Source organism: Acomys russatus, chromosome 20 (genome assembly GCF_903995435.1).
Source record: "Acomys russatus chromosome 20, mAcoRus1.1, whole genome shotgun sequence".
Lineage (NCBI taxonomy): Eukaryota > Metazoa > Chordata > Mammalia > Rodentia > Muridae > Acomys > Acomys russatus.
The window spans coordinates 57599158-57611963 of record NC_067156.1 but is presented as its reverse complement, the minus strand read 5'-3'; the positions used below and the strand labels follow the sequence as shown (position 1 = coordinate 57611963).

The window sequence follows — 12806 nt, the reverse complement described above, 5'->3', positions numbered from 1 at the left end:
AAATGGAGTTTCCAGGATATATATTTTTTTATTAATTTACTCCTGTTACATCTCAATGGTTATCCCATCCCTTGTATCCTCCCATTCTTCCCTTCCTCCCATTTTCCCATTATTCCCCTCCCCTATGACTGTTCCTGAGGGGGATTACCTCCCCCTGTATATGCTCATAGGGTATCAAGTCTCTTCTTGGTAACCGGCTAACCTTCCTCTGAGTGCCACCAGGTCTCCCCCTCCTGGGGACGTAGTCAAATATGAGGCTCCAGAGGACGTGAGAAAGTCATATCCCACTCTCCACTCAACTGTGGAGAATGTTCTGACCATTGGCTAGATTTGGGTAGGGGTTTAAAGTTTACCGCCTGTATTGTCCTTGGCTGGTGCCTTAGTTTGAGCAGGACCCCTGGGCCCAAATCGGCCTATCATAATGTTCTACTTGTAGGTTTCTAGGACCCTCTGGATCCTTCTACTTTGCTATTCTCCCATGCTTCTCTCATCTAGAGTCCCAATAGGATGTCCTCCCTCTGTCCCAGTTTCCTGGTAAGTGAAGGCTTTCATGGAACATGCCCCTTGGGCTAGTATGCAGATATAAGTGAGTATATACCATTTGATTCTTTCTGCTACTGGGTTAACTCACTCATTATGATCATTTCTAGCTCAATCCACTTGTCCACAAATTTCGGGAATTCCTTGTTTTTAACAGCTGAGTAATATTCCATAGTGTATATGCACCACAGTTTCTTTATCCATTCTTCTACTGAGGGACACTTAGACTGTTTCCATGTTCTGGCTATTATGAATAAGGCTGCTATGAACATGGTTGAGCAAATTTTCTTGTTGTGTGCTGCAGCATCTTCTGGGTATATTCCAAGGAGTGGAATAGCTGGGTCTTGAGGAAGCCCTATTCCCATTTTTCTGAGATAGCACTAGATAGCTTTCCAAAGTGGCTGTACTAGTTTGCATTCCCACCAGGAATGAAGGAGTGTTCCTCTCTCCCCACATCCTCTCCAGCATGTGGTGTCACTTGAGTTTTTGATCTTAGCCATTCTGATGTGTGTAAGATGGAATCTCAAGAAACCACATGATCATCTCTTTAGATGCAGAGAAAGCATTTGATAAAATCCAACACCCATTCATGTTTAAAGTTTTAGAGAGATTGGGGATACAAGGCACTTTCCTCAACATAATAAAGGTTATATACAGCAAGCCACTAGCCAAAATCAAAGTAAATTGTGAGATACTCAAGGAAATTCCTCTAAAATCGGGAACAAGCAAGGCTGCCCACTCTCTCCACATCTCTTCAATATAGTACTCGAAGTTCTAGCCAGAGCAATAAGACAACAAAAGGAGATCAAAGGTATCCAAATGGGAAAGGAGGAAGCCAAATTATCCCTATTTGCAGATGATATGATAGTGTACATAAGTGGCCCTCAAAATTCACCAGAGAACTCCTACAGCTGATAAACACCTTCAGCAAATTGGCTGGATACAAAATTAACTCAAAAAAGTTTGTAGCCTTCCTATACATAAATGACAAGCTTGCAGAGGAAGAAATTAGAAAAACCACACCCTTCACATTAGCCACAAGCAATATAAAATATTTAGGAGTTACTCTAACTAAGCAAGTGAAGGACTTGTTTGAAAAAAATTCAAAACTCTGAAGAAAGAGACTGAAGATGACATGAGAAGATGGAATAATCTTCCTTGCTCATGGATGGGGAGAATTAACATAGTAAAAATGGCCATCCTACCAAAAGCAATCTACAGATTCAATGCAATCCCTATCAAACTACCTACACAATTTTTAAAAGACATTGAAAGTTCAATTCTGAACTTCATATGGAAAAACAAAAAACCCAGAATAGCTAAAACAATCTTGTATAATAAAAGGTGCTCCGGAGGAATCTCCATACCTGATCTCAAACTGTACTATAAAGCAATAGTAATTAAAACAGCATGGTATTGGCACAGCAACAGGCTGGTTGATTAGTGGAATTGAATTGAAGACCCAGATATGAATCCACACACATATGGTCACTTGATTTTTGACAAAGAAGCCAAATCCATTCAATGGAAAAAGGATAGCATCTTCAACAAATGGTGCTGGTCTAACTGGATGTCTATGTGTAAAAAAAAATACAGTTGGATCCATATTTGTCACCTTGCACAAAACTCAAATCCAAGTGGATTAAAGACCTCAACATAAAACCAGAGATACTAAGTCACTTAGGTGAGAAAGTGGGGAAGAGCCTGGACCATATTGGCACAGGAGACAACTTCCTGAACAGAACAGCAACAGCCCAGGCCTTAATATCAACAATTAATAAATGGGACCTCATGAGGATGAGAAGCTTCTGTAAGGCAGGAGACATTGTCAAGAGAACAAAGCAACAGCCTACAGACTGGGAAAAGATCTTCACCAACCCTACATCTGACAAAGGTCTAATATCCAAAATATATAAAGAAATCAAGAAATTAAACACCACCAAACCAGAAATATTATTTTTTAATGTGGCAACTAAACATCAAACTTCATATCAAAGTAGTATTCTCTCATTGAAAACACACATACTAACTAAAGTATAAGCAAGTAGTAGTTTTTAAAAAACATGATACCTAGAGAAGATCAAGGCCGGTATTAATGTTTACAGGCTTTCTTCTCAGGGGAGACTTGAGTAGGGCAGGCAGGCATTTAAGAAGAAGAGTAAATGATCTATACAAGAAACCAGAGGGATGAATGACTAGGTCGTCTGCCTGGGCACCAGCTCTAGTGTCCTGTTTCCTATAGTCCATCTGCTGTGAGATTAGCTCAGGCCATTCAATACAGAGGGAAACCAGAGAAAGCTGCTTCCTATATAATTAGAAGGCAAAGAAAAGAGAGGAGCGGAGTTGGGAAAAGCACTCAACAGGGCAGGACATGAGGTGGTATTCCCTGAACCCCCCTACACTGGTAACATCTACAGTCTTATCTTGCTTAAATATGACACCTTTTATATTTTGAGACTTGGAACTGCCTGTTTACTTTTCTTTTACTCCCTGGTTGCCTTGAAGTCAAGTAGAGTCCAAATCTGTTCCTAAAACTATCAGAATTACTTTTAATTTTGCTTTGCTTTTATTTTTATTCAATAATCAGAATTTTATAAGGAATATCTTTCATCTGATTAATTCTTTATGTTCTACATTTTTTATTTTTTTAATGTAAATGTTTTCTTCATCCATTCAATTAACACATTCTAGGAGAGATGGTTGCTAGAAATAGATTTAAAAAGAAAAGATTAATGAATGTATAATGGTACACACATGTATAATCCTTCAACTAGTCTTAAAAGTATAAATTATTCATACCAATAATAGAGTTTTAGATAAGTAGAAATCGTTGTGGTATCAACAACATGGAACAACAATCAAAAAAATTGCAAGATAGGAACATAGTATTAGTATTTACCACACCAAGATAAGACTGAGAACTTACATTTTATTAGGAAAATTAAACCAATCTTTTTTCTATAATTGCCCACAAAAGTATGAGGGGTGTCCAGTGGTCTTATGGAACAAAAACAGAGAAGTTTATGGCAGAATATGAGAGAACGAGAATGTTAGTGAAAGACATGATTCAGATGAAAAATAAAACAAAATAAAATAAAAATACTCGTAAGAAATGTGCTGATACTACTACTCAGTTGTGGTACCCTTGTATAGCTTTGGGTGTTGCAAACATCCACAGAACCCTCCAAAGTGGTTTTATTGTGTGTATGGATAAAGTGATAGTAAAAAGAAAAAACACACATCTTTTCTTCAACTGACTGACATAGCCTTCATGTGTCCCTCCCCCATCAAAGGTTCAGTTCACCATCATATGTAGAAGACACTATCTCATAGCCGGCATCGTACTCCTCAGGCTCCTACAACCTTTCTGCCTCTCTTATGTGATGTTCCTGAACTCAGGGTGTAAATACTGTAAAGGTTTTAGTTTAGACTGGGCACCCCACATTTTTACCAATTATAGATTTCTGTAATAGTCTCCATTCATTTCAAAAAGAAACTTCTTTGATGAGGCATTCCTTAATTAGGGTTACTATGGCTGTGATGACACACCATGACCAACCCAACTTGAAGAGGAAATGGCTTATCTGGCTTACACTTACACATCACTGCTCATCATAGTAGGAAGTCAGGGCAGGAACTCAAACAGGGGAGGAACCTGGAGGCAGGTGCTGATTCAGAGGCATGTATAGATGCTGCTTAGTGGCTTACTCCCCATGGCTTGTTCAACCTGCTTTCCTCAGAACTACCAGCACTCACAATTGGCTGGACCTTCTCCCCTTGAATCACTATTTAAGAAAATGTCATATAGGCTTACTTACAGCCCGATCTTTTTTTTCCTTTTTTTTTTTATTATTAATTTATTCAAATTACATCTCAGTTGTTAGCCCAGCCCTTGTATCCTCCCAAACCTCCCTCCCTCACACTTTCCCCCCCCCCCTATTCCCCTCCCCTATGTCTGTGACTGAGGCAGACCTCCTCCCCCTGTATATGCTCATAGAGTATCGAGTCTCTTCTTGGTGACCTATTATCCTTCTTCTGAGTGCAACCAGGAGTCCCCATCCAAGGGACATGGTCAAATATGGGGCACCAGAGTTTGTGTGAAAGTCAGATCTCCTTCTCCACTTAACGATGGAGAATATCCTGTCCATCAGCTAGTCTGGGTAGGGGTTCGAAGTTTACTGCCTATATTTTCCTTGGCTGGTGCCATAGTTTGAGGAGGACCCCAGAGCCCAGACCTGCCTGTAGTTTTCCAGGACCCTCTGGATCCTTCTATTTCCTCATTCTCCCAGGCTTCTCACACCTAAAGTCTCAATAGGATGTCCTCCCCTCTGACCCACTTTCCTGGTAGGTAAAGTTTTTCATGGGGACATACCCCTTGGACAAGTGTCTCGATATAAGTGAGTATATACCATTTAACTCTTTTTGCTTCTGGGTGAACTGACTCATTATGATAATTTCTAGTTCAATCTATTTGTCCACAAAGTTCAGGAATTCCTTGTTTTTAATAGCTGAGTAGTATTCCATAGTGTAAATGTACCACAGTTTCTTTATCCATTCTTCTACTGAGGGACACATAGGCTGTTTCCATGTTCTGGCTATTATGAATAAGGCTGCTATGGACATGGTTAAGTAAATTTTCTTGTTGTGTGCTGGAGCATCTTCTGGCTATATTCCAAGGAGTGGACTAGCTGAGTCTTGAGGAAGCCCTATTCCCATTTTTCTGAGAAAGCGCCAGATAGATTTCCAAAGTGGTTGTACTAGTTTGCATTCCCACCAGCAATGAAGGAGTGTTCCTCTCTCTCCACATCCTCGCCAGCATGTGGTGTCAGTTGAGTTATTGATCTTGGCCATTCTTACAGCCCAATCTTATAGAGACATTTTAACTGAGGTTCCCTGCTCTCAAATGAATTTACCTTGTGTCAAGTTGGCAAGAAATATCCTGCACAAGATAAGAGCTACACTTATCTACAGATGGAATGATAGGTACTTAATAAGAAGTTGGGAAATATATAGGATTAAGAACATGCCAGTAGTAGGTTAACCACTAGAATTCATGGCTCACCAGCTACAGGAAGTTCAATTGTCTTACAGTGCAGGGCATGGATTTTCTCTGATTGAGTGGCTCCCAAGTCCAATCAGGTGACTATTGATTACCCCCGAGATATAAATGCCACAATTGGATTATGGGGGATATCTTCCTATGCTAGTTGGGTAGCATTATTGTAGTAGTTAGGGCTTTCAGATGTCTTTCTCCCCTGGCAGCTTGCATTACATCCTCAGATGATACCACAGCTAGTCCTCAAGGAGGAAGTTTCCAGGCAAATTCCAGCTGGATTGTTCCAAGTCCAGTGTGTACAGTGTGTGGTGACATCACACTTCATGCTGAGGACAACTAGAAAAGCTTACATTGTTTGGGAGATCTGTAGGACTTCTCTAACTAATGGCTTGAAGGAAGGGTGCCCATGACCAGCACTGGGGTTTTTGTTAGATAGTCCATGGCTCACGGGTTGAACATTTTCGCCTCAGGAGATAAAGTGAGCATGCCAGTATTATATGTGTGCTTTAAGCATATATAGTGTTTCCACATGGCTTTTCCAGGCATCCTTGCAGTCTGTTATTCTTCCTCCATCCCTCTTCCTAAGTGTTGCCCTTTCCTTCCATCTCTAAATAAAGTCATCAACCAATTTTTCTTTATTTACCAATCTCCCTTGCACTCTTGCTGAGACTTCCAGATTTCTGGTTCAGATTACCAAGATTTCAAGTTTCTTCCACTGGGTTCTCATTTCCCTACAACAGGCTCTTATTAGTTTTCTGATAAAGGAGACTCAAATAAGTGTCTCTGAGGCCATACACATTGGAATTTTGCACTGAGAGAAGCATGTGTTACTATACCCTCCTGGCCTCACCCCTTTCTTTTGCTTATTTATCCCATGACACAGAGAGCTACATTGAAATTTACACCCAGAATTTTCTGCACTGTTTCCTCACTTCCAGTGTTCCCTGAGAATGCCGATGGCGTTTTTCTTCTAGGTCTATTTTTATGGGGCCTGTCCACTCTGTCCCTTACTTTGTAATCTCTTGTTCCTAGCTTCCTCTAATGGGGATGAAATACAGCTACTATTTTAATGTGATTTTAAAAAATTTGTTCTCTTAAATATTTCATTTTCTCCTTTAACCTAGTCCCAAATTCTTCCATCCCTTGAAGGCTAGGCTTTTATTGGAAGGCTGAGTAACTTTATTTAGGATCTTTTTTTTCTTTCTAATCTTCCATCTCATATTTTGTTGCTTTCCATTATCTCTATTTATATTTTAGAGGTTGGGGATTATGAACTGAACTTTCAGTTTCTGGTCCTTTTTCTACAGTTCACTACAGTCCTTTTCCTTTCTTAAATTTGAAACATAAATTTTCATTTTATCTTCTAATGTATCTGTACAATTTTTCATTTTTGCTGTCATATTTTTCAGACTTAGTTACTATCTCAATCTACATGTGTTTTCATTACACTCAGGATCAGCATTTTCTCTTGGATTTTTGATGTACGATTTTATATTTTTAAGGATTTGTTTATGTATATTATTATTGTTTCTCTCAGGTCACCTTGTTGTATATGCCTTCCTTTATTTTATTTATTTAGTGTGTGTGTGTGTGTGTGTGTGTGTGTGTGTGTGTGTGTAAGAGTTTGCTGATACTGGTCATATGAAACTATCAGTACATATTGAAATGAATTTCTAAAACTCTAATTTGCAAAGGGCAAGCTCTGGTCCCTGGATGGGACTTGTTAAGTTGTGGTTTCACTGTTGGGAACTCAGGCTGTTTTTTGTTTGTTTGTTTGTTTGTTTGTTTGTTTGTTTTGTTTTTGTCTAGTTCAAAGTTCTTAATTTTCTGTCAGGAAGGCTTAGCTGATATGGCCCCTCGCTAACTCAAGGCCCCCTGTGTACTGGATGAGAAAAGAAAATATGGATGCCTCACATCCTTGACCTGACCGCCTTTCCTATACCCCTGCTCACTGGTGTGCCTCTTATCTAAATCTGTGGCCTTTGCACTCAGCCACTCTGAGCTTTGAGCTCCCCGCTATTCCACTCAGTGAGAGTTAGTGGACTAGCTTCCTAGATGTAAGAATCTGCAGTTTAGCAAATATTCAAGCTTTCCAAATCATCTCCCTTCTCGGTGGCATGCCTCAGTAGCATAGTCAAGGTGTATAGGAAGCAAAAGGACCCAGAATTGGATGAGTTGCAAATGTAACCTAGCTTGGTTTTCATTAGCATTTTTTTGATTTGTTAACTTAACATCCTGATTGTAGCCCCTCCTGGTCCACCCTTCCTCCCTTTTACCCCGACCCCCTTCCTCTAGTCCTCAAGAAAGAGGAGGCCTCCTCCCCTATCATCTGACCTCCTCCTGGCCAGATTTGTTGGCTCCATTGGTCTCCTTGTGGAGCTCTTGTCTCTTTCCGTGACCTTTTGCCCCGATCCCAACTCTTCCATAAGACTCCCATGCTCCACACAGTTTGGCTGTAAGTCTCAGCATCTCCTTGAATCCCCTCCCTGATGGGTGGAGTTTGTCAGAGACCTCCAGGTAGGCTCCCTTTCTTGAACCACTTCCGGTGTCTATTTTATTTCCCTTCTGAATGAGAATTAAGCACTCTCCCAAGTGTTCTCCTTGCTATTTAGCTTCTTTATGTCTGTGTATTGTAGTGTGCTACAGTAGTTTGTAATGTGTATATGGCTAATGTCTGCTTATAGGTGAATATATACCATGCATGTCTTTCTGGGTCTGGGTTACCTTACTCAGGATGACCATTTCTAGTTCCATCCATTTGCCTGAAAATCTCAAGATTTCCTTGTTTTTAATAGCTGAGTAATTTTCCATTGTGTAAATGTACCAGTCTCTTTTTCCATTCTTTGGTTGAGGGACGTCTATGTTATTTCCAGATTCTGGTTATTACGCATAAAGCTGCTATGAACATAGTTGAGTAAATGTCCTTTGTTTGGCGGAACATCATTCGGGTCTATGCCCTGGAGTTAGATGGCTGGGTCTTGAGGTAGAACTATTCCCAATTATCTGAGAAAGTGCCAGATTGATTTCCAAAGTGGTTGTACAAGTTGGCACTCCCACCAGCAATGGAGGAGTGTTCCCCTTTCTCCACATTCTCACCCAGCATGTGCTGTCACTTGAGTTTTTTATCTTAGCCATTCTAAGGGAGTATTTTTTTTTCTTAACAATTAAACTTTATTATACAACCCAACTAGCTTACACAAAAAGAAAAAAAAGGTTAAAGGGAAAAAAGAGTGAACCTTTCGGTATCCGTTCCATGGGACGGGTCCTTAGGTGTCTCTGGGCTGCGAGCTGGTCCAGCCTGTTTGCTGATCCACATGCGCTCAAGCCTGGTCTCAATCTGCTATTGCTCTCTCCTCTCCACCTGTCTGTGTCACGTGCAAAGGTTCTTCAGCTTTGCTTTCTCTTCTGCCTCTGATTGCACCAACTTGTTGGTGTAGCCCATGAGATATATCCTATTCCAGCCTTTTAGTGGCCTTTACTATTTAGAATCTTTTATTATCATTTTAATGGTGCTTGCAAGGGAAACATGATATTGCATGTAATCAGTCAAATAAATTGTATCCATTGGTACTAAAATAAAACAGTTAGGAATGCTGTCAGATGGAGGGAAAGGATTTACCTCAGAGCCTGTGCCTTACAATGCTTGCTTCTCTATTTTCTTCACACTTGTACTTGAGTTACTTTTCTGACCCTGCTCACTTGTCCTTCTCCCTTCGATGTCTTAATTTACATTTTTTTTTTTTTTTTTATTTTACAGAGTATCAAAGTAAGCTGGTTTCCTCCTCCGTCAGGAACACAAAATGGATTTATTACTGGCTATAAAATTCGACACAGAAAGACAACCCGCAGGGGTGAGATGGAAACACTGGAACCAAATAACCTCTGGTACCTGTTCACAGGTCAGTGTTCACGCAGTGCAGTCTGGCAAGCTTTTGATGAATTAAATGCTTTAGGAATAAAATATACTCTCACTTCAAAGGAACATCGACTTTTTTTTCCTGGCAGCTGACATTTATTGGCCTGAACAAGAATAACCTTTATATTTTTAGCTTTATATGCTCTGTAATGCTTTTGCTACCCATTTCCCCTCTATCATCTTAATAAATGTATCATAGAAATTTTTCTGTTCCGTCTCATACTTGCTGACTCAGCAACTCTTATTGCTTAATAACTTTTAACTTTTTAGTTAATAATTTTTAAGACTTCTAATGAAGTGGCATTCTATTTTTACTCATTGTGGTCCCACTCCCAAACACAAATGTCAAGTGGAAACAGAAGAGGGATTGAAGAGGAAGAATCTTATACTTTCTATCAACTCAGAAGTCTACTTTTGTAGAAATATTAGTGGAATTCACAGGAGGTTAATATTTATAAAAACTGAGTTGAATTTTGGTTTTTTGTGGTTGTTGTTTTTGTTTTGAGACAGTGTTTTTCTGTGTAGCTTTGGTTGGTCTGGACTCTCTTTGTAGATGAGGCTGGTCTCAAACAACAGAGATCCATCTTCCTCTGCCTCCTGAGTGCTGGGATTAAAGGCATGCCTTTTTATTTTATAAAATGAAAAATAATGCATTTTCTTATAGTTTTGTAATCTTCCTATATGTCAGTCTAAGTAAGTTCTTCCTAAAAAGACTTATGAAAGTCTTCTGAAGTCGTCTCAGTGAAGATATGTGTTTAGGAGTACAAGAAGGAGTGAACAAGGGAAGTGAGGGAGGAGCAGGGAGATGTTTCCTTATAAAATGGTGACATTTTATTGAATTTGATGGCCATGACTTTGGAACAAGTACAAAGCTTGCAATGCTTCATGAAATGGCTCTGGGAAGTCATACAAAAATGACTTTGTCCCATAATCAGTAGCTGGATAGAACATGCCTAGCTTCTCTTGTCTGTCATTGGACAAGAGGTTGACTGCTGCATAGTTCAATGAAAGTCCCTGCAAAGCAGAACTTTTGTGAACACTAATAGAAGCTCCCTCCTTGTTCATCACTACTTTATGTGATATGGCAAGAAGGCTCAGAGTTTTATTGGCCTAGGAGTCACTTGAGACATGTCTACAGCCTGAAAACAAAGCATAATGTAATGATGCTCCACAGTCATTAGAAGTAGATGCTGAGCAAATTAGGGATGATACAGCAATGTGGCGAAATGCTTAACAAAAACAATTTAAGAAAGGACTTCTTATGGTTCATATTTGAAGACCATAGTGCCTCATATCAGTGGATATGGGACAGGAATGTGAGACTCCCATTGTACCTGAAGTTAGAGGGAGAGAAAGAGCTCTATGCTGGTATTCCACTCACTTTATTTTTCTTCTCTGGAGCTCTAGACCTTGCAAAGGAACCACTCACTTTCATGGTAGGACTGCCTTCCTCTCTGGAAATTCCCTCAAAGACATTCCCAGAGGTGTGTCTTTTGAATGATTCCAATTTGAGTCAAGTTAACAGTGAAGATTAATCATGCAAAGTCATGTCCTGGCTCACTGTGTCAAATGCTTGGTGTACAAGTTCAAGAATCTAAGATTGGGCACATAGTCCTCACATTAAAAAAAAAAAAATCAGGCCACATGTGGAGCCATACCAATGATAACACTAGCCATAGGGCCTGAAAGTGTAAGCATAGTCAAAGAAATCTCTCTAGCTCAGTGGTCAACTAGCATAATCAATTAGTTAGTTCTAGGCTAAGTGAGGGCATCCTCCAAAAAAGGGGTCAAGACGAGATGTGTGCTGTAAACTTCTAATCTAAATACCTGCAAATATCCCATGTACCCATGGATGGGCACACTTGTACACACATACCCTTATAAACACATTCAAGGTCCACCACTCCCTTCATATTCACACCTAAATACATAATTTCAAAACTGTAATTTCCCACACTTGATCATCAACAACCTATGAACTTCTAATAATAGAAATAAATTTAAAGCCTTTGTAAAATCCTCAAAATTGTAACGATACTAACATTGTTCAAATTGTCTTATAAGACACAAAACAATCTTATCTGTGAGCTTATCCATGAAAACAGTTTACAAACTACCACCATGGAATTTTAGCTTCATTACCTTATAGCCCTTTTTAAATATAGTGGATATTTTATCCCTTAGAATACCATGTCCAGTTAAATAATGAGTCAAGCATTGTATGTCCTTTGTCCTGTTTATTGCAAAAATGCCTATGAGTCCACAATGCCTGCCTCTCTATTTATTTCTGTCTCTGTGTCTCTTTTGTATTCCTCTTTGTCTCTATCTCTGTCTCTCTTTCTCTGGTGTGTGTGCATGCGTGCATGAGTGTGTGTGTGTGTGTGTGTGTGTGTGTGTGTGTGTGTGTGTGTGCGCGCGCATGCGTGTGTGTTAATCCTAACATGTTTCTTTTGATGATATGATTTGGTAAATACCTAATATGGAAAAATAAAGTCATCCATTGTGTTTTAAGGAAACATGAGTAAACACTCAATAGGTTGTATCCATATTTTAATAAATAAAAGATGTACTTCTACTTAATTATAAAGAATAAGTGTTTCTCTTATAAGAAGAAATCCTTGGCCCATAATAGTAAAAGATGAACTTAAAGCAAGATCAAACAGAGAAAGGCAACCTCGAAATCCACAAGCTCCATGGTCAACATGTGGAACTCCTGGAGACATCATCTGTCTCCATCATGCTTGGATAGCACCCACACATGCAACTCCTCTACAAGATGCAAGCCAAGCATAGCTGCTTCTTTGTGTGTGCTCTATTCCCTAACCTCAGCTTTCCTCAGCATTTAGTTCATATCTCTGGCACAAACATCCCACTGCAGTGATTTTCATCTTCACAGCTTAATGCAATGGAGCTCTACTTGCTGCTCAAACTTTCTCCCAAAGAATCTAACTCTGCCACACATTGTCTCACTTGCTCTCTAGATTCTTGTTTCTCACTTCCATGCTATACTCACTCTCTCTTATTGTATGCCTGGAAAAAACAGCACATCATGGAGAACACTACCTGCTACCAGCTATAGGTCTATTCTGAATGCCATCTGCCATAGCTGTAGTGGTGCCTGTGTGTTTCGGCAACTGAACTCCCTGCAGTGGTTGTTTTCATCAAGGAATGCCTTTAGCACAATTCTCAAATATCCATTGAACTTGCAATTTTACAACTTGGAACCCCTGATGAGTTGCCTTTAGGGCACCTTTACAATATTCCAAGTGCATAATAGCAGGTTTCTCTGTGGTG

At 39.7% G+C, this 12806-nt stretch overlaps 1 protein-coding gene across 1 annotated transcript in view; it reads left to right on the top strand.

The window, feature by feature from the left end:
• Positions 1-12806, top strand: part of Dcc (DCC netrin 1 receptor) — a 1118465-nt gene that overhangs the window by 914008 nt on the left and 191651 nt on the right. Inside the window, exon 13 of the mRNA XM_051163583.1 lies at positions 9354-9495. Within this exon, the coding sequence (XP_051019540.1) occupies positions 9354-9495 (142 nt within the window). The remainder of the gene's footprint in view (positions 1-9353; positions 9496-12806) is intronic.